This window comes from Anomaloglossus baeobatrachus, unplaced genomic scaffold (assembly GCF_048569485.1).
Source record: "Anomaloglossus baeobatrachus isolate aAnoBae1 unplaced genomic scaffold, aAnoBae1.hap1 Scaffold_442, whole genome shotgun sequence".
Classification (NCBI taxonomy): Eukaryota; Metazoa; Chordata; class Amphibia; order Anura; family Aromobatidae; genus Anomaloglossus; species Anomaloglossus baeobatrachus.
Window position 1 is genome coordinate 67,903 of NW_027443757.1, and position 22,633 is coordinate 90,535.

General features: G+C 51.4%; 1 protein-coding gene across 1 annotated transcript in view; it reads right to left on the reverse strand.

The window, feature by feature from the left end:
* The window catches only part of LOC142279870 (tubulin alpha-3 chain-like), a 71,981-nt gene that overhangs the window by 47,335 nt on the left and 2,013 nt on the right, over positions 1–22,633 (reverse strand). Inside the window, exons 2-3 of the mRNA XM_075332705.1 lie at positions 8,422–8,644; positions 7,914–8,062 (exon numbers count right to left, since the gene is read on the reverse strand). Of these exons, the coding sequence (XP_075188820.1) occupies positions 7,914–8,062; positions 8,422–8,644 (372 nt within the window). The remainder of the gene's footprint in view (positions 1–7,913; positions 8,063–8,421; positions 8,645–22,633) is intronic.

Sequence of the window (22,633 nt, forward strand, 5' to 3'; positions counted from 1 at the left end):
TGGTGACCGATTAGGATCCCACTTCACCCAGAGCCCCTAAGGGATGGGGAAGGAAAACAGCATGTGGGCTCCAGCCTATGTACCCGCAATGGGTACCTCAACCTTAACAGCACCGCCAACCAGAGTGGGGTGAGAAGGGAGCATGCTGGGGGCCCTGTTATGGGCCCTCTTTTCTTCCATCCGATATAGTCAGCAGCTGCTGCTGACTAAATTGTGGAGCTTGCGTGCATTTGTGCCTCCTTCGCACAAAGCATAAAAACTGAGGAGCCCGTGATGCACGGGGGGGTGTATAGGCAGAGGGGAGGGGCTTACACTTTTAAGTGTAATACTTTGTGTGGCCTCCGGAGGCAGAAGCTATACACCCAATTGTCTGGGTCTCCCAATGGAGCGACAAAGAAACATTGAATGCTGGTCACGCATATGGCGCTCATTAGTGTCCCCCGTCAGCTGCAATGCACATCTGGCCTCTGCACAGCATACTGTATCTTGCTGCACGCTGTGCAATATGGTGGTGACACGTCTGCACAAGCATCTGTGATACGTCGTCGTAGGTCCTGCAATGTTGGTGGAGGGGTCGCATACACCTGCTGTTTGATGTGACCTCACAGAAAGAAGTCCAATGGGGTCAGGTCAGGTGAGTGGAGGCCACTCCACACAGCCACCATACCCAATGACTTGTAGGAAGGTCTCCATGAGGTATCGCTTCACGTCCGCAGCCTTGTGAGGTTTACACCTTCTAATCATAGCATTTCTGTATGCAAGGTGTGGATTCCTATTGAATTGATGATGCCTACAACTTTGTAATTCACTTTTTTTCTCTATCTCGTTCCGTTTTCGAGATAAAAATGCTAACTCTGTTGTTTTCCACCAGGTGGCGCTATAGGTGGTGTCATTGCGTAGCGCATGGCTACTTTACTATACCTAGACACCACTTCTATGCCTATAGCTGCCGCCGTTCTCAAGTTAATGGCAGTGGACGGGATATGGGTGGACACACTGTATATAGGTGCAGTGTATACAGGGTATGGGTGGACGCACTGTATATAGGTGCGGTGTATACAGGATATGGGTGGACACACTGTATATAGGTGAGGTGTATAAAGGATATGGGTGGACACACTGTATATAGGTGCGGTGTATACAGGAGATGGGTGGACACACTGTATATAGGTGCGGTGTATACAGGAGATGGGTGGACACACTGTATATAGGTGCGGTGTATACAGGAGATGGGTGGACACACTGTATATAGGTGCGGTGTATACAGGATATGGGTGGACACACTGTATATAGGTGAGGTGTATACAGGATATGGGTGGACACACTGTATATAGGTGTGGTGTATACAGGATATGGGTGGACACACTGTATATAGGTGAGGTATATACAGGATATGGGTGGACACACTGTATATAGGTGCGGTGTATACAGGAGATGGGTGGACACACTGTATATAGGTGCGGTGTATACAGGATATGGTTGGACACACTGTATATAGGTGCGGTGTATACAGGATATGGGTGGGCACACTGTATATAAGGCTGTTGAGGTCGGGTCTGGAGACCCCTGGCCGGGCCATTTGCTGACTGTGAATCTGATGTGTGACAGTTCTAATACTAATTGTATAAGGTGCAAATTAGTGAAGACAAAACTGTTCGGTGCTCGGGACAAGCATTTTGATGCTTGGAAGTCAATGGGGGACCTGCATTTTTCAACAAGATTTTTCATAAAAATGCTCGAGTTCCCCATTGACTTCCGTTATACCCAGTAATCGATTACCAAGCATCAAAATGCTCATTACGAGCACTGAACAGTTCACTCATCACTTCCGCAAGAAGGGAATTTTGTTTACTTACCGTAAATTCCTTTTCTTCTAGCTCCTAATGGGAGACCCAGACAATTGGGTGTATAGCTTCTGCCTCCGGAGGCCACACAAAGTATTACACTTTAAAAGTGTAACCCCTCCCCTCTGCCTATACACCCCCCCGTGCATCACGGGCTCCTCAGTTTTGGTGCAAAAGCAGGAAGGAGGAAAAACTTATAAATTGGTCTAAGGTAAATTCAATCCGAAGGATGTTCGGAGAACTGAACCATGAACCAAAAGAACAATTCAACATGAACAACATGTGTACACAAAAGAACAACAGCCCGAAGGGAACAGGGGCGGGTGCTGGGTCTCCCAATAGGAGCTAGAAGAAAAGGAATTTACGGTAAGTAAACAAAATTCCCTTCTTCTTTGTCGCTCCATTGGGAGACCCAGACAATTGGGACGTCCAAAAGCAGTCCCTGGGTGGGTAAAGAATACCTCGATAAAAAGAGCCGAAACGGCCCCCTCTTACAGGTGGGCAACCGCTGCCTGAAGGACTCGCCTACCTAGACTGGCATCTGCCGAAGCATAGGTATGCACCTGATAGTGTTTCGTGAAAGTGTGCAGACTAGACCAGGTAGCCGCCTGACACACCTGCTGAGCCGTCGCCCGGTGCCGCAATGCCCAGTACGCACCCACGGCTCTGGTAGAATGGGCTTTCAGCCCTGAAGGAATCTGAAGCCCAGAAGAACGGTAGGCTTCAAGAATCGGTTCCTTGATCCACCGAGCCAAGGTTGACTTGGAAGCCTGCGAACCCTTACGCTGGCCAGCGACAAGGACAAAGAGCGCATCTGAACGGCGCAGGGGCGCCGTGCGAGACACGTAGAACCGGAGTGCTCTCACTAGATCCAAAGAGTGCAAATCCTTTTCACATTGGTGAATTGGATTAGGGCAAAATGAAGGCAAGGAGATATCCTGATTGAGATGAAAAGGGGACACCACCTTAGGGAGAAATTCCGGGATAGGACGCAGAACCACCTTGTCCTGGTGAAACACCAGGAAGGGGGCTTTGCATGACAGCGCTGCAAGCTCCGACACTCTTCGGAGTGATGTAACTGCCACTAAAAATGCCTCCTTCTGCGAAAGACGTGATAAAGAGACATCCCGCAGCGGCTCGAAAGGTGGTTTCTGAAGAGCCGTTAGCACCCTGTTAAGGTCCCAGGGTTCCAGCGGACGCTTGTAAGGTGGGACTATGTGGCAAACTCCCTGCAGGAACGTGCGGACCTGCGGAAGCCTGGCCAGGCGCTTTTGAAAAAATACGGAGAGCGCCGATACTTGTCCCTTGAGAGAGCCGAGTGACAAACCCTTGTCCATTCCAGATTGAAGGAATGAAAGAAAAGTGGGTAAGGCAAAGGGCCATGGAGGAAAACCGTTATCAGAGCACCAGGATAAGAAGATCCGCCAAGATCTGTAATAGATCTTGGCGGACGTTGGCTTCCTGGCCTGTCTCATAGTGGCAATGACCTCTTGAGATAATCCTGAAGACGCTAGGATCCAGGACTCAATGGCCACACAGTCAGGTTGAGGGCCACAGAATTCAGATGGAAAAACGGCCCTTGTGACAGCAAGTCTGGGCGGTCTGGAAGCGCCCACGGTTGACCCACCGTGAGATGCCACAGATTCGGGTACCACAATCGCCTCGGCCAATCTGGAGCGACGAGAATGGCGCGACGACAGTCGGACCTGATCTTGCGTAACACTCTGGGCAGCATCGCCAGAGGAGGAAATACATAAGGCAGTCGAAACTGCGACCAATCCTGAACTAATGCGTCCGCCGCCAGAGCTCTGTGATCCTGAGACCGTGCCATGAAGGCCGGGACCTTGTTGTTGTGTTGTGACGCCATGAGATCGACGTCCGGCGTTCCCCAGCGGCGACAGATCTCTCGAAACACGTCTGGGTGAAGAGACCATTCTCCCGCATCCATGCCCTGACGACTGAGAAAATCTGCTTCCCAGTTTTCTACGCCCGGGATGTACACTGCGGAGATCGTGGAGGCTGTGGCTTCCACCCACTGCAGAATCCGCCTGACTTCCTGGAAGGCTTGACGACTGCGCGTGCCGCCCTGATGGTTGATGTATGCGACGGCAGTGGCGTTGTCCGACTGTATACGGATCTGCCTGCCCTCCAGCCACCGATGGAAGGCCAATAAGGCTAGATACACTGCCCTTATCTCCAGAACATTGATCTGAAGGGATGACTATCGGAGTCCAGGTTCCCTGAGCCCTGTGGTGGAGGAAAACCGCTCCCCACCCTGACAGGCTCGCGTCCGTGGTGACCACAGCCCAGGTTGGGGGTAGGAAGGATTTTCCTTGCGATAGAGAATTGGGAAGGAGCCACCACTGAAGAGACGTCTTGGTTGCAAGGGACAGAGAGACGTTCCTGTCGAGGGAAGTCGACCTCCTGTCCCATTTGCGGAGAATGTCCCATTGGAGTGGCTGCAGATGGAATTGCGCGAACGGCACTGCCTCCATCGCTGCCACCATCTTCCCCAGGAAGTGCATGAGGCGTCTCAAGGGGTATGACTGACCCCGAAGAAGAGATTGTATCCCTGCCTGCAGGGACAGCTGTTTGTCCAGCGGTAGCTTGACTACCGCTGACTGTGTATGAAACTCCATCCCGAGGTAAGTCAGTGATTGGGTCGGTGTCAACTGGGATTTTGGGAAGTTGATTATCCACCCGAACTGCTGGAGAGTCGCCAGAGCGACTGTAAGGCTGTGTTGACATGCCGCCCGAGAAGGTGCCCTGACTAGGAGATCGTCTAAGTAGGGAATCACCGAGTGGCCCTGAGAGTGTAGGACCGCCACAACGGATGCCATGACTTTGGTGAACACCCGTGGGGCTGTCGCCAGGCCGAAAGGCAATGCCACGAACTGAAGGTGCTCGTCCCCGATGGCAAAACGCAAGAAGCGTTGATGTTCGGGTGCGATCGGCACATGGAGATAAGCATCCTTGATGTCGATCGATGCTAGGAAGTCTCCTTGTGACATCGAGGCGATGACCGAGCGGAGAGATTCCATCCGAAACCGTCTGGTGCTCACATGTCTGTTGAGCAGTTTGAGGTCCAGAACGGGACGGAATGATCCGTCCTTCTTTGGCACCACGAACAAGTTGGAGTAAAAGCCGCGACCATGTTCCCGAGGGGGAACAGGGATCACAACTCCTTCTGTCTTCAGAGTGTCCACTGTCTGAAAAAGTGCGTCGGTCCGAGCGGGGGGCGGAGAGGTTCTGAAGAAACGAGTCTGAGGACGAGAGCTGAACTCTATCCTGTAACCGTGAGACAGAATGTCTCTCACCCATCGGTCTTGAACATGTGGCCACCAGGCGTCGCAAAAGCGGGAGAGCCTGCCACCGACCGAGGATGCGGTTCGGGGATGCCGAGAGTCATGAGGAGGCCGCCTTGGAGGCAGCGCCTCCGGCGGCCTTTTGGGGGCGTGACTTAGACCGCCACGCATAGGAGTTCCTCTGGCCTTTCTCCGGCCTGCTGGACGAAGCGGATTGTGACTTGGCGGAGCGACGAAAGGACCGAAACCTCGATTGAATTTTCCGTTGCTGAGGTCTCTTAGGTTTGGACTGGGGTAAGGAGGAGTCCTTTCCCTTGGATTCCTTAATAATCTCATCCAATCGTTCGCCAAACAATCGGTCGCCAGAAAACGGCAAACCGGTTAAGAAGCTCTTGGAGGCCGAGTCTGCCTTCCATTCGCGCAGCCACATGGCCCTGCGGACTGCCACAGAGTTAGCGGATGCCACCACTGTACGGATAGCAGAGTCTAGGACTGCGTTCATGGCGTAGGAAGAAAAAGCTGACGCTTGAGAAGTCAGAGACGCAACCTGCGGAGCAGAATTACGTGTGACTGCATTAATCTCAGCCAGACAAGCTGAGATAGCTTGTAGTGCCCACACGGCTGCAAAGGCCGGGGCAAAAGACGCGCCCGTGGCTTCATAGATGGATTTCACCAGGAGCTCTATCTGCCTGTCAGTGGCATCCTTTAGCGATGAGCCATCTGCCACCGATACCACAGATCTAGCCGCCAATCTAGAGACTGGAGGATCCACCTTGGGACACTGAGACCAACCCTTAACTACGTCAGAGGGGAATTGGTAACGTGTGTCAGTAAGGCGCTTAGTAAAGCGCTTGTCCGGAACCGCTCTGGGCTTCTGGACTGCATCTCTGAAGTTAGAGTGATCGAAAAACGCACTCCGTGTACGTTTGGGGAACCGAAACTGGTGTTTCTCCTGCTGAGAAGCCGACTCCTCTACAGGTGGAGGCGGGGGAGACAGATCTAACACCTGGTTGATGGACGAGATAAGGTCATTTACTATGGCGTCCCCTTCAGGTGTATCAAGATTGAGGGCAACGTCAGGTTCAGAGCCCTGAGCTGCGACGTCCGCCTCGTCCTCCAGAGAGTCCTCGAGCTGGGAACCCGAGCAGCGTGAAGAAGTCGGGGAAGATTCCCAGCGGGCCCACTTAGTCGGTCTGGGACTGTGGTCCGGGCAGGAGTCCTCCGCGTGGGACCTAGGGCCCAACCTGGGAGCGCGCTGCGGCGCGGACCGAGAGGGGCCTGGAGGCGACGAGCTAACGGGGACCGGGGCCTGTGTAAGGACCGGTCTGGACGGCAAAGCTTCTAGCAGCTTGGCAGACCATTTGTCCATAGACTGAGCCATGGATTGTGAAAGTGACTCAGGGAGTTTCTCAGCAAACGCAGCAAACTCTGTCCCTGCCGCCTGGACAGGGGGAGCAGGGGGGTCTACCTGAGCAGAGTGGCCCACTAGTGACCGAGGCTCCGGCTGAGCAAGCGAAACAGGGGTCGAGCATTGCTCACAGTGAGGGTAGGAAGAACCCGCAGGTAACATAGCCCCACAAGAGGTACAGGTCGCAAAAAAACCCTGTGCCTTAGCACCTTTGCTCCTTGTGGACGACATGCTGTTGTCTCCTAGGAGAGTGATCACTGAGGGTATATGGGAAGGGGTATACAGCCCGACCGAACAGAAATATGTATATAAATACGTATCTATTCCGGCACCCTGGGGGGGACCAGCACCGGGTGACCGGTGTGGCTTACCGACCGCTAAAAAGCGGAGTGTGTGTCCTCCAGATTCCCTGCCTTAGGTCTCCCAGAGCTGCAGAGCTCTTCTCTGATAATCCTCCACCGGCAGAATGCCAAAAACATGGCTACCGGAGCTCTCAGGGGAGGAGTGGAGCCGTGGGCGGTGCTAGAAAAGTGCGGGAATCTAGGGTCCCCACAGTGATCAGTGAGGGGGGAGGAAACATACAGGATGCTCCGGCCCTCACATCCGACGTCAGGCCGGCCGTCCCGCCCTTACCCCTGACAGGCAGGCCCGGGGGCGGGATTTTTGCTACTAGGCCGCGATGAAGCCGGGGACTAAATTTAAGACCGCGGCCGACAAGCAGGCGCGGTCGGAGCGGAAGTCCGCCGGTCTTCACAAATCAGCAGCTGCTGCAGCGTCCGGGAAGAAGGCGCTCCATGCACAGTCCCCATGGGGACACAGGGTACCTTATAGATGCAGGGCCCGGTCCCTGAGGATGAATAGACTCCTGTCCAGCAGATTCCCACAGGGGCTGCGGAGGGAGCCCGGTCCCAGTGAATGGATGACCGGTCAGGATCCCACTTCTCCCAGAGCCACTAAGGGATGGTGAAGGAAAACGGCATGAGGTTCCGGCTTTTGTACCCGCAATGGGTACCTCAACCTTAACAGCACCGCCGACATAGTGGGGTGAGAAGGGAACATGCCGGGGGCCCCGTGGGGGTCCTCTTTTCTTCCAACCGATATAACTAATCTGAGAATGCATGAGTGGATGTGTGCCTCATTCCACACAAAGCATAAAACTGAGGAGCCCGTGATGCACGGGAGGGTGTATAGGCAGAGGGGAGGGGTTACACTTTTAAAGTGTAATACTTTGTGTGGCCTCCGGAGGCAGAAGCTATACACCCAATTGTCTGGGTCTCCCAATGGAGCGACAAAGAAATTAACACTAAATACATAAATGAGGACTGAGCAGCGCAGACAGTTGCTTTTGCCACTCACCAACTTGCGTATACGATCTAGGACCAAATCGACTATCTCCTTTCCGATGGTGTAATGTCCCCGAGCGTAGTTGTTGGCAGCATCTTCCTTTCCTGTGATGAGCTGTTCGGGGTGGAACAGTTGGCGGTATGTGCCGGTGCGCACCTCATCTGTACAGGAACGTATGTGATAAGTAACAACCCGTTATTCTGGGAGATACGCGACGTGATCTGAAGGCAGTGATCAGATCCGAGCTAATCTATATCCCGCCATAACTTCTGCTTTACTTATATATCTGGCTCTTTCTGACAATCAGACACTACTGATCTCTACATTCAAACAGAAATTGTTAGCGCAAATTCACGTATGTGAGGCTTTTCCCAAAATCTACAATTAAAGGGCTCAATTCAGCGGTAAAAATCTGCAGCAGAAATTCAGATGCTGAATGTCACCAGGACGTATCCTTGTCTGTTAATTTTACCTGTGAAAATGTCAGATGCTGGCGTCGCAGCCAAAAAGTACTACTTACCAACCACCGTGGGCTCCAGATCCACAAACACCGCCCTGGGGGAATGTTTTCCGGCTCCTGTCTCACTGAAGAATGTGTTGAACGAGTCGTCTCCTCCACCGATGGTTTTATCGCTGGGCATCTGTCCATCGGGCTGAATCCCATGTTCCAGGCAGAAGAGCTCCCAGCATGCATTGCCAATCTGAACTCCGGCCTGGCCCACGTGGATAGAAATGCACTCACGCTGCGAGAAAAACAGATTCCTGTAGTCAATGTCGATGTTCTTTGAAATTTGGAAAACCAATATGTCTTTAAGGCTGCTGAACGCCGTGTGCACAGGGCCAGCAGCATGCAAATGTGGCCAGTGCCTAATGGTCTTGGGTTCGGGCAGCACCAAGAGGAAACTACCGGACCCACTCTGCCCAGGTCTGAATTTGCAATATTTGCTGTACATTGATGGCAGATGTCCACGCAATGGAGCAGAGACCAAAGAAAGGCAATTTAGGCTGGTTTCACACTACGTCTTTTTAACATCCGTCCTTAACGTTATTTTAGCGGACAAGCGGATCCAGTGCAAATGCGTTTTCATTTCAATGCATTTGCAATGGACTCGCGTTAACATCCGTTCACCTGCGTTTGCCTGCGTTATAGTGAGGATCCAGTGACTTGCAGTTTTTTAACATGTTTCAAAAACGCTACTTGTAGCGTTTTTGAGCTCCGTCCAAATACTGCAAATTGCTGGATCCTGACTATAACGCACGCAAACGCAGGTGAACGCTGGCGTGCTGATAGACAGGATCCTGCTTTTGTACTGAGCATGCCCAGAAAGTACTGAGCATGCCCAGAACCAGTCTCGCGTGATCTGTCTATCTCTCTACTCCCTCCCTCACCCTCTCTCTCTCTATCTCTGTCTTTCCCCCTTCCTCCCCTTCCTCTCTCCCCCACCTGAGAGCTGCGGACACTCGTAACCAAGGTAAATATCGGGTAACCACTTCTCTTAGTTACACGATGTTTACGTTGGTTACGTGTGCAGGCAACCCGGCTCCTAGCAGCTGCAGACACTCGTAACCAAGATAAATATCGGGTATCCAAGGCCGATGTTTACCTTGGTTACCAGCGTCTGCAGCTGTCAGAAGCCTCCTCCCAGTCTAGTTCCCCTCACTCCCGATCACATGACTCCAATGCCCGCCCCTAAACATCCAGTGCAGGATCCTGCAAAATAACAGATGCGTTTGCATACGTTATTTGCTGTAAAAGCAGGATCCGTACTTCCGCTAAAAAAACGTTTTCAACGGATGTTAAAAAGACGTAGTGTGAAACTAGCCTTAGCCTCTTAAAGTAGTTGTTCACCACTCAGACAACTCCTTCTCAATCACTGTTTCACATGTTATTTGTTTGGGTTTTTTTTTAGAAAATAACATATTTGGTATAAATTTTAGAACTAATAAAATCTAAGAATAACTACATACCAAAATGAAAAAGAAGGGAATTTTGTTACTTACCGTAAATTCCTTTTCTTCTAGCTCCAATTCGAAGACCCAGACAATCGGGTGTATAGCTTCTGCCTCTGGAGGCCACACAAAGTATTACACTTAAAAGTGTTAAGCCCCTCCCCTTCTGCCTATACACCCCCCCGTGCATCACGGGCTCCTCAGTTTTGGTGCAAAAGCAGGAAGGAGGAAACTTATAAATTGGTCTAAAGTAAAATCAATCCGAAGGAAGTTCTGAAAACTGAAAACCATTCAACATGAACAACATGTGTACACAAAGAACAACAGCCCGAAGGGAACAGGGGCGGGTGCTGGGTCTCCCAATTGGAGCTAGAAGAAAAGGAATTTACGGTAAGTAAACAAAATTCCCTTCTTCTTTGTCGCTCCATTGGGAGACCCAGACAATTGGGACGTCCAAAAGCAGTCCCTGGGTGGGTAAAATAATACCTCGTAATAGAGCCGTAAAACGGCCCCTTCCTACAGGTCGGCAACCGCCGCCTGAAGGACTCGCCTACCTAGGCTGGCATCCGCCGAAGCATAGGTATGCACCTGATAGTGTTTCGTGAAAGTGTGCAGGCTCGACCAGGTAGCCGCCTGACACACCTGTTGAGCCGTAGCCTGGTGCCGCAAAGCCCAGGACGCACCCACGGCTCTGGTAGAATGGGCCTTCAGCCCCAAGGGAACCGGAAGCCCAGAAGAACGGTAGGCTTCGAGAATTGGTTCCTTGATCCACCGAGCCAAGGTTGATTTGGAAGCCTGTGACCCTTTACGCTGGCCAGCGACAAGGACAAAGAGTGCATCCGAGCGGCGCAGGGGCGCCGTACGAGAAATGTAGAGTCTGAGTGCTCTCACCAGATCCAACAAGTGCAAATCCTTTTCACATTGGTGAACTGGATGAGGACAAAAAGAAGGTAAGGAGATATCCTGATTGAGATGAAAGGGGGATACCACCTTAGGGAGAAATTCCGGAACCGGACGCAGAACCACCTTGTCCTGGTGAAACACCAGGAAAGGAGCTTTGCACGACAGCGCTGCTAGCTCAGACACTCTCCGAAGAGAGGTGACTGCTACTAGGAAGACCACTTTCTGCGAAAGGCGTGAAAGAGAAATATCCTTCATTGGCTCGAAAGGTGGTTTCTGAAGAGCCATCAGCACCCTGTTCAGATCCCAGGGTTCTAACGGACGCTTGTAAGGAGGGACGATGTGACAAACCCCCTGCAGGAACGTGCGTACCTGTGGAAGTCTGGCTAGGCGCTTCTGAAAAAACACAGAGAGCGCTGAGACTTGTCCCTTAAGGGAGCCGAGCGACAAACCCTTTTCCAGTCCAGATTGAAGGAAGGACAGAAAAGTGGGCAAGGCAAAAGGCCAGGGAGTAAAACCCTGATCAGAGCACCAGGATAAGAATATCCTCCACGTCCTGTGGTAGATCTTGGCGGACGTTGGTTTCCTAGCCTGTCTCATAGTGGCAATGACCTGTTGAGATAACCCTGAAGACACTAGGATCCAGGACTCAATGGCCACACAGTCAGGTTGAGGGCCGCAGAATTCAGATGGAAAAACGGCCCTTGAGACAGCAAGTCTGGTCGGTCTGGTAGTGCCCACGGTTGGCCCACCGTGAGATGCCACAGATCCGGGTACCACGACCTCCTCGGCCAGTCTGGAGCGACGAGGATGGCGCGGCGGCAGTCGGACCTGATCTTGCGTAACACTCTGGGCAGCAGTGCCAGAGGAGGAAACACATAAGGGAGCTGAAACTGCGACCAATCCTGAACTAAGGCGTCTGCCGCCAGAGCTCTGGGATCTTGAGACCGTGCCATGAATGCCGGGACCTTGTTGTTGTGCCGAGACGCCATTAGGTCGACGTCCGGCGTACCCCAGCGGCAACAGATCTCTTGAAACACGTCCGGGTGAAGGGACCATTCCCCTGCGTCCATGCCCTGGCGACTGAGAAAGTCTGCTTCCCAGTTTTCTACGCCCGGGATGTGAACTGCGGATATGGTGGAGGCTGTGGCTTCCACCCACAGCAGAATCCGCCGGACTTCCTGGAAGGCTTGCCGACTGCGTGTTCCGCCTTGGTGGTTGATGTATGCCACCGCGGTGGAGTTGTCCGACTGAATTCGGATCTGCTTGCCTTCCAGCCACGGCTGGAACGCCTTTAGGGCAAGATACACTGCCCTTATCTCCAGAACATTGATCTGAAGGGAGGACTCTGGCTGAGTCCAGGTACCCTGAGCCCTGTGGTGGAGAAAAACCGCTCCCCACCCTGACAGACTCGCGTCCGTCGTGACCACCTCCCAGGATGGGGGTAGGAAGGATTTCCCCTTCGACAATGAAGTGGGAAGAAGCCACCACCGAAGGGAGGTTTTGGCTGCCTGAGAAAGGGAGACGTTCCTGTCGAGGGACGTCGACTTCCTGTCCCATTTGCGGAGAATGTCCCATTGAAGGGGACGCAGGTGAAACTGCGCAAAAGGAACTGCCTCCATTGCTGCCACCATCTTCCCTAGGAAGTACATGAGGCGCCTCAGGGGGTGTGACTGACCATGAAGGAGAGATTGCACCCCTGTCTGTAGTGAACGCTGTTTGTCCAGCGGAAGCTTCACTATCGCTGAGAGAGTATGAAACTCCATGCCGAGATATGTCAGTGATTGGGCCGGTGTCAGATTTGACTTTGGAAAATTGATGATCCACCCGAATCTCTGGAGAGTTTCCAGAGCAATGCTCAGGCTGTGTTGGCATGCCACTCGAGAGGGTGCCTTGACAAGCAGATCGTCTAAGTAAGGGATCACCGAGTGTCCCTGAGAGTGTAGGACTGCTACCACTGTTGCCATGACCTTGGTGAAGACCCGTGGGGCTGTCGCCAGGCCGAAAGGCAGTGCCACGAACTGAAGGTGTTCGTCCCCTATGGCGAAACGCAGGAAGCGCTGATGCTCTGGTGCAATCGGCACGTGGAGATAAGCATCTTTGATGTCGATTGATGCTAGGAAATCTCCTTGGGACATTGAGGCGATGACGGAGCGGAGCGATTCCATCCGGAACCGCCTGGTTTTTACGAGTTTGTTGAGCAGTTTTAGGTCCAGAACAGGACGGAAAGATCCGTCCTTTTTTGGCACCACGAACAAGTTGGAGTAAAAACCGTGACCCTGTTGCTGAAGAGGAACAGGGATCACCACTCCTTCTGCCTTCAGAGTGCACACCGCCTGAAGAAGAGCCTCGACTCTGTCGGGGGGCGGAGATGTTCTGAAGAATCGGGACGGAGGACGAGAGCTGAACTCTATCCTGTAACCGTGAGACAGAATGTCTCTCACCCAACGGTCTTGTACCTGTGGCAGCCAGGTGTCGCAAAAGCGGGAGAGCCTGCCACCGACCAAGGATGCGGTGTGAAGAGGCCGAAAGTCATGAGGAGGCCGCTTTGGGAGTGGTTCCTCCGGCGGTCTTTTTAGGGCGTGACTTAGACCGCCAAGAATCGGAGTTCGTCTGACCCTTCTGTGGCCTGTTGGACGAGGAGAATTGAGACCTGCCCGCGGACCGAAAGGACCGAAACCTCGATTGTACCTTCCGTTGTTGAGGTCTGTTTGGTTTGGACTGGGGTAAGGATGAGTCCTTTCCCTTGGATTGTTTAATGATTTCATCCAATCGCTCACCAAACAAGCGGTCGCCAGACAATGGCAAACCGGTTAAGAACTTTTTGGAAGCAGAGTCTGCCTTCCATTCACGTAGCCACATGGCCCTGCGGACTGCCACTGAATTGGCGGATGCTACCGCCGTACGGCTCGCAGAGTCCAGGTCAGCATTAATGGCGTAGGACGCAAACGCCGACGCCTGGGAGGTTAAGGACACCACCTGCGGAGTAGAGGCACGTGTGACTGCATTAATCTGCGAGTGGGAGGGGAGCCAGCATGATCTGAAATTGGCATGCATAATATTAAAAGTGAAAATTCACAGATTTATTCCAACTGTACTACAATAAAAAAAAAAAAAAAAAAAAGATTTTTAGCAAATAATTGATCAATTTTTTGAGCCACCCCTGCCAACGTCACGGCAAATCTCAATAGGGGGGTCCTACTCTACATTCTGTATTTCATGTGCCATGCGGCCTCCTAGATAAAGTTAAAAGCAGAACCATAATGGAGCACACATACCTGTAACCTGTATATAACCGCTTCTATGTTGCAAAAAAGGCACTTGTGGATAGAGACCAGCCCAGGTCCCAGCATGTGGAGCAAGCCCTACACATACCAGGACTATATCAGAACTGATCCTCCCAGTGTCAAACAGCAACCATTGATAAAGGCGGACCAGATCCAAGATGGTGCTTAATTAGCATTGCCTGTGGAAAGGGGTGAGGTAACTGAATCTGAACAGCTACCAACAGGAGGAATACATAGCAAACCAAAATCAGGCATGCATGGCATGGTGGTGACCGGCCACCAGAACTTGTAGCATAACTACGACCAAACAGAGAGAGAGGGGAGCCAGCATGATCTGAAATTGGCATGCATAATATTAAAAGTGAAAATTCACAGATTTATTCCAACTGTACTACAATAAAAAAAAAAATTATTATAGTACAGTTGGAATAAATTTGTGAATTTTCACTTTTTATATGATGCATGCCAATTTCAGATCGTGCTGGTTCCCTTTTTTTCTCTGTTTTGACCGTAGTTATGCTACAAATCTGGTGTCTGACCAGCACCATACCATGCACGCCTGATTTTGGTTTGCAATATATTCCTCCTGTTGGTAGCTGTTCAGACTCAGTTACCTCACCCCTTTCCACAGGCAATGCTAATTAAGCACCATTCTTGGATCTGGTCCGCCTTTATCAATGGTTGCTGTTTGACACTGGGAGGATCAGTTCTGATATAGTCCTGGTATGTGTAGGGCTTGCTCCACATGCTGGGACCTGGGCTGGTCTCTATCCACAAGTGCCTTTTTTGCAACATGGAAGCGGCTATATACAGGTTGCAGGTATGTGTGCTCCATTATGGTTCTGCTTTTAACTTTATCTAGGAGGCCGCATGGCACATGAAATACAGAATGTAGAGTAGGACCCCCCTATTGAGATTTGCCGTGACGTTGGCAGGGGTGGCTCAAAAAATTGATCAATTATTTGCTAAAAATCTCATTTTTTTATTATAGTACAGTTGGAATAAATTTGTGAATTTTCACTTTTTATATGATGCATGCCAATTTCAGATCGTGCTGGTTCCCTTTTTTTCTCTGTTTTGACCGTAGTTATGCTACAAATCTGGTGTCTGACCAGCACCATACCATGCACGCCTGATTTTGGTTTGCAATATATTCCTCCTGTTGGTAGCTGTTCAGACTCAGTTACCTCACCCCTTTCCACAGGCAATGCTAATTAAGCACCATTCTTGGATCTGGTCCGCCTTCATCAATGGTTGCTGTTTGACACTGGGAGGATCAGTTCTGATATAGTCCTGGTATGTGTAGGGCTTGCTCCACATGCTGGGACCTGGGCTGGTCTCTATCCACAAGTGCCTTTTTTGCAACATGGAAGCGGCTATATACAGGTTGCAGGTATGTGTGCTCCATTATGGTTCTGCTTTTAACTTTATCTAGGAGGCCGCATGGCACATGAAATACAGAATGTAGAGTAGGACCCCCCTATTGAGATTTGCCGTGACGTTGGCAGGGGTGGCTCAAAAAATTGATCAATTATTTGCTAAAAATCTCATTTTTTTATTATAGTACAGTTGGAATAAATTTGTGAATTTTCACTTTTTATATGATGCATGCCAATTTCAGATCGTGCTGGTTCCCTTTTTTTCTCTGTTTTGACCGTAGTTATGCTACAAATCTGGTGTCTGACCAGCACCATACCATGCACGCCTGATTTTGGTTTGCAATATATTCCTACTGTTGGTAGCTGTTCAGACTCAGTTACCTCACCCCTTTCCACAGGCAATGCTAATTAAGCACCATTCTTGGATCTGGTCCGCCTTTATCAATGGTTGCTGTTTGACACTGGGAGGATCAGTTCTGATATAGTCCTGGTATGTGTAGGGCTTGCTCCACATGCTGGGACCTGGGCTGGTCTCTATCCACAAGTGCCTTTTTTGCAACATGGAAGCGGCTATATACAGGTTGCAGGTATGTGTGCTCCATTATGGTTCTGCTTTTAACTTTATCTAGGAGGCCGCATGGCACATGAAATACAGAATGTAGAGTAGGACCCCCCTATTGAGATTTGCCGTGACGTTGGCAGGGGTGGCTCAAAAAATTGATCAATTATTTGCTAAAAATCTCATTTTTTTATTATAGTACAGTTGGAATAAATTTGTGAATTTTCACTTTTTATATGATGCATGCCAATTTCAGATCGTGCTGGTTCCCTTTTTTTCTTTATTAATCTGCGAGTGACAAGCTGAGATAGCTTGGAGTGCCCATACGGCAGCGAATGCCGGAGCAAAGGACGCGCCGATAGCTTCATAGATGGATTTCAACCAGAGCTCCATCTGTCTGTCAGTGGCATCTTTGAGTGAAGCCCCATCTTCCACTGCAACTATGGATCTAGCCGCCAGTCTGGAGATTGGAGGATCCACCTTGGGACACTGAGCCCAACCCTTGACAACGTCAGGTGGGAAGGGATAACGTGTCCTTAAGGCGCTTTGAAAAGCGCTTATCTGGACAAGCTTGGTGTTTCTGGACTGCCTCTCTGAAGTCGGAGTGATCCAGAAACATACTCATTGTACGCTTGGGAAACCTAAAACGGAATTTCTCCTGCTGAGAAGCTGACTCCTCCACCGGAGGAGCTGAGGGAGAAATATCCAACATACGATTGATGGTCGCTATAAGGTCATTCACTATGGCGTCACCTTCAGGTGTATCTAGGTTGAGAGCGGCTTCAGGATCAGAATCCTGATCTGCCACCTCCGCTTCATCCTCTAGAGAGTCCTTGCTGAGACCCTGAGCAGTGTGATGAAGTCGAGGGAGGCTCCCAGCGAGCCCGCTTAGGCGGTCTGGGACTGCGGTCCGTGTCAGAGACCTCACCTTGGGACCTATGAGTCACCCCAGGAGCACTTTGCTGCTCCAACAGAGGGGGGCCTGGGGTCAATGATTCAACAGTGCCCGGGGCCTGTGTTACCGGTCTGGACTGCAAGGCTTCTAGTATCTGAGCAGACCATTTATCCATACTCTCAGAAAGTTTGTCAGCGAATACTGCAAACTCCGTCCCTGTCACCTGGATAGTGGTAGCAGGTGGATCCACCTGGGCCACCAGTTGCAGAGGCTCCGGCTGAGTAAGTGCCGCAGGGGCCGAGCATTGCACACAATGAGGGTAGGTGGAACCTGCCGGTAGCATAGCCGCACATGAGGTACAGGTTGCAAAGTAAGCCTGTGCTTTGGCACCCTTGCTTTTTGCGGACGACATGCTGTTGTCTCCTCTGAGTACAATCCGGGAGGGTATATAGCCAAAAACCAACAGTGCGACCGTACAGAGTAAATGTATAGCATATAAGCATATATATATATATATATACACTTCGGCACTCAGTGGGGCCAGCACCTAGAAACAGGTGCTGCTTACCGACCGCCCAAAGCGGTTGTGTGACCACCAGATTCCCTGCCTGGGCCTCCCAGAGCCGTGTTGTCTCTCCTCTCCAGCTTCAGAAGTGCTGACAGGAATGGCTGCCGGCGTTCTGTGAGGAGGAGGGGGCCGTGGGCGTGCCCTAGAAAGTGCGGGAATCTGGTGCCCCACTGTGCTCAGTGAGGGGGGAGGAGGATACAAAGTATGCTCCAGCCCTCAGCGCTGACGTCCAGTGCAGCGTCCCGCCCTTCCCCTGACTGGCAGGTCTGGGGGCGGGAATATGCGGTACTAGACCGCAGAAGCCGGGGACTAAAGTTATAAGCGCGGCCGGCAAACAAGCGCGGTCAGCGCGGTAGTCCCGGCGCACTAACACACCCAGCAGTGCTGCAGCGTGTATGACACAAGCGCTCCATGCGCCGTCCCCAAGGGGACACAGAGTACCTCACAGTAGCAGGGCCTTGTCCCTGAAGATACCCGGCTCCTGTCCAGCAGATTCCCCAGGAGCTGTGGATGGAGCACGGTCTCAGTGCCTGGTGACCGATTAGGATCCCACTTCACCCAGAGCCCTTAAGGCTACTTTCACACATCAGTTTTCTGTATTCAGGCACAGTCCTTTTTTTTCCTGATCCAACGGATCCTGAAAAAAAAGTGAAAACCGTATCCACCGGATCCGTTTTTTTAACGGATCCGTTATGCCGGATCCGTTAAAAAACGGATCCGGTGGATACGGTTTGCATCCGTTTTTGCATCCTTTTCGTCCGTTTTTTGGCTGGATCCGTTTTGTTAATTACATTGGAGCATGCTCAGTTTAGAAAAACGGATCCGGCGGCCGCATCCGTTTTTTACCGCATTACGCCGGATCCGGCGTCCATAGGCTTCTATTGTAAAACACGCCGTATAGCGCCGGATCCGGCGCGATGCGTTTTTTTTGCCGGACAAAAAAACGTTGCAAGCTACGTTGCCTCCGGCCGCCGCATTAACTAATTTTGCCGCATCCGGAAAAAAACGGATGCAACGCAAAGCCATCCGGTACAATCCGGTAACAATGCAAGTCTATGGGGAAAAAACGGATGCGGTACTGGATCCGTTTTACCCGTTTTTTTCCGGATTGAACCTGATGGCAAAAAACTGATGTGTGAAAGTAGCCTAAGGGATGGGGAAGGAAAACAGCATGTGGCTCCTGCCTATGTACCCGCAATGGGTACCTCAACCTTAACAAACACCGCCGACCAGAGTGGGGTGAGAAGGGAGCATGCTGGGGGCCCTGTTATGGGCCCCCTTTTCTTCCATCCGATATAGTCAGCAGCTGCTGCTGACTAAATTGTGGAGCTTGCGTGCATGTGTGCCTCCTTCGCACAAAGCATAAAAACTGAGGAGCCCGTGATGCACGGGGGGGTGTATAGGCAGAAGGGGAGGGGCTTTACACTTTTAAGTGTAATACTTTGTGTGGCCTCCGGAGGCAGAAGCTATACACCCGATTGTCTGGGTCTCCCAATGGAGCGACAAAGAAAAAACATATATCTATCTATATCTATATATATATAAATTGAATAAAACAAGATCTGAAAGTCATATGGATCCCGAAAGGTAGTGATAAAGTCTACAGCTCACGCCCAAAAAAAAGTGCTCATACACCTTTATCAAATGAAAATTACACCGGCCATAGACCTCTATGGTGACACCTGCATAGACCTCTGTGATGACACCTGCCATAGACCTCTATGGTGACACCTGCCATAGACCTCTGTGATGACACCTGCCATAGCCCTCTGTGGTGACACCTGCCATAGACCTCTGTGGTGACACCTGCCATAGACCTCTGTGGTGACACCTGCCATAGACCTCTGTGGTGACACCTGCCATAGACCTCTGTGATGACACCTGCCATAGACCTCTGTGGTGACACCTGCATAGACCTCTGTGATGACACCTGCCATAGACCTCTGTGATGACACCTGCCATAGACCTCTGTGGTGACACCTGCAATAGACCTCTATGGTGACACCTGCCATAGACCTCTGTGGTGACACCTGTCATAGACCTCTGTGGTGACACCTGCCATAGACCTCTGTGGTGACACCTGTCATAGACCTCTATGGTGACACCTGTCATAGACCTGTGGTGACACCTGCCATAAACCTCTGTTATGACACCTGCCATAGACCTCTATGGTGACACCTGCCATAGACCTCTGTGATGACACCTGCCATAGACCTCTGTGGTGACACCTGCCATAGACCTCTGTGGTGACACCTGTCATAGACCTCTATGGTGACACCTTCCATAGACCTGTGATGACACCTGCCATAGACCTCTATGGTGACACCTGCCATAGACCTCTGTGATAACACTGGCCATAGACCTCTATGGTGACACCTGCCATAGACCTCTGTGGTGACACCTGCCATAGACCTCTGTGATGACACCTGCCATAGACCCCTATGGTGATACTGGCCATAGACCTCTATGGTGACACCTGCCATAGACCTCTATGGTGACACCTGCCATAGACCTGTGGTGACACCTGCCATAGACCTCTGTGGTGACACCAGCCATAAACCTCTGTGGTGACACCTGCCATAAACCTCTGTGGTGACACCTGCCATAGACCTCTGTGGTGACACCTGCCATAGACCTCTGTGGTGACACCGGCCATAGACCTCTGTGGTGACACCTGCCATAGACCTCTGTGGTGACACCTGCCATAGACCTCTGTGGTGACACCTGTAATAGACCTCTGTGGTGACACCTGCCATAGACCTCTGTGGTGACACCTGCCATAGACCTCTGTGGTGACAACTGCCATAGACCTCTGTGGTGACACCTGCCATAGACCTCTGTGGTGACACCTGTCATAGACCTCTGTGGTGACACCTGCCATAGACCTCTGTGGTGACACCTGCCATAGACCTCTGTGGTGACACCTGCCATAGACCTCTATGGTGACACCTGTCATAGACCTCTATGGTGACACCTGTCACAGACCTCTATGGTGACACCTGCCATAAACCTCTGTTATGACACCTGCCATAGACCTCTATGGTGACACCTGCCATAGACCTCTGTGATGACACCTGCCATAGACCTCTGTGGTGACACCTGCCATAGACCTCTGTGATGACACCTGCCATAGACCTCTGTGATGACACCTGCCATAGACCTCTGTGGTGACACCTGCCATAGACCTCTATGGTGACACCTGCCATAGACCTCTGTGCTGACAACTGCCATAGACCTCTGTGGTGACAACTGCCATAGACCTCTGTGGTGACACCTGCCATAGACCTCTGTGGTCACACTTGCCATACACTTCTATGGTGACACCTGCCATAGACCTCTGTGGTGACACCTGTCATAGACCTCTATGGTGACACCTGCCATAGACCTCTGTGGTGACACCTGCCATAGACCTCTGTGGTGACACCTGCCATAGACCTCTGTGGTGACACCTGCCATAGACCTCTGTGGTGACACCGGCCATAGACCTCTGTGGTGACACCTGCCATAGACCTCTGTGGTGACACCTGCCATAGACCTCTGTGATGACACCTGCCATAGACCTCTATGGTGACACCTGCCATAGACCTCTATGGTGACACCTGCCATAGACCTCTATGGTGACACCTATCATAGACCTCTGTCATGACACCTATCATAGACCTCTATTGTGACACCTGCCATAGACCTCTATGATGACACCTGCCATAGACGTCTATGGTGACACCTGCCATAGACCTCTATGGTGACACCTGCCATAGACCTCTGTGGTGACACCGGCCATAGACCTCTGTGGTAACACCTGCCATAGACCTCTGTGGTAACACCTGCCATAGACCTCTGTGGTGACACCTGTAATAGACCTCTGTGGTGACACCTGTAATAGACCTCTGTGGTGACACCTGCCATAGACCTCTGTGGTGACACCTGCCATAGACCTCTGTGGTGACACCTGTCATAGACCTCTGTGGTGACACCTGCCATAGACCTCTGTGGTGACACCTGCCATAGACCTCTGTGGTGACACCTGCCATAGACCTCTGTGGTGACACCTGCCATAGACCTCTGTGGTGACACCTGCCATAGACCTCTGTGCTGACAACTGCCATAGACCTCTGTGGTGACAACTGCCATAGACCTCTGTGGTGACAACTGCCATAGACCTCTGTGGTGACAACTGCCATAGACCTCTGTGGTGACAACTGCCATAGACCTCTATGGTGACAACTGCCATAGACCTCTATGGTGACACCTGCCATACACCTCTATGGTGACACCTGCCATACACCTCTATGGTGACACCTGCCATACACCTCTATGGTGACACCTGTCATAGACCTCTGTGGTGACACCTGCCATAGACCTCTGTGGTGACACCTGCCATAGACCTCTGTGGTGACACCTGCCATAGACCTCTGTGGTGACACCTGCCATAGACCTCTGTGGTGACACCGGCCATAGACCTCTGTGGTGACACCTGCCATAGACCTCTGTGGTGACACCTGCCATAGACCTCTGTGGTGACACCTGCCATAGACCTCTGTGATGACACCTGCCATAGACCTCTATGGTGACACCTGCCATAGACCTCTATGGTGACACCTATCATAGACCTCTGTCATGACACCTATCATAGACCTCTATTGTGACACCTGCCATAGACCTCTATGATGACACCTGCCATAGACCTCTATGGTGACACCTGCCATAGACCTCTATGGTGACACCTATCATAGACCTCTGTGATAACACCTATCATAGACCTCTATGGTGACACCTGCCATAGACGTCTATGGTGACACCTGCCATAGACCTCTATGGTGACACCTGCCATAGACCTCTATGGTGACACCTGCCATAGACCTCTGTGATGACACCTGCCATAGACCTCTATGGTGACACCTGCCATAGACCTCTATGGTGACACCTGCCATAGACCTCTGTGATGACTGTGGTGACACCTGCCATAGACCTCTGTGGTGACACCTGCCATAGAAATCTGTGATGACACCTGCCATAGACCTCTATGGTGACACCTGCCATAGACCTCTGTGATGACACCTGCCATAGACCTCTGTGATGACACCTGCCATAGACCTCTGTGGTGACACCTGCCATAGACCTCTGTGGTGACACCTGCCATAGACCTCTGTGGTGACACCCGCCATAGACCTCTGTGGTGACACCCGCCATAGAC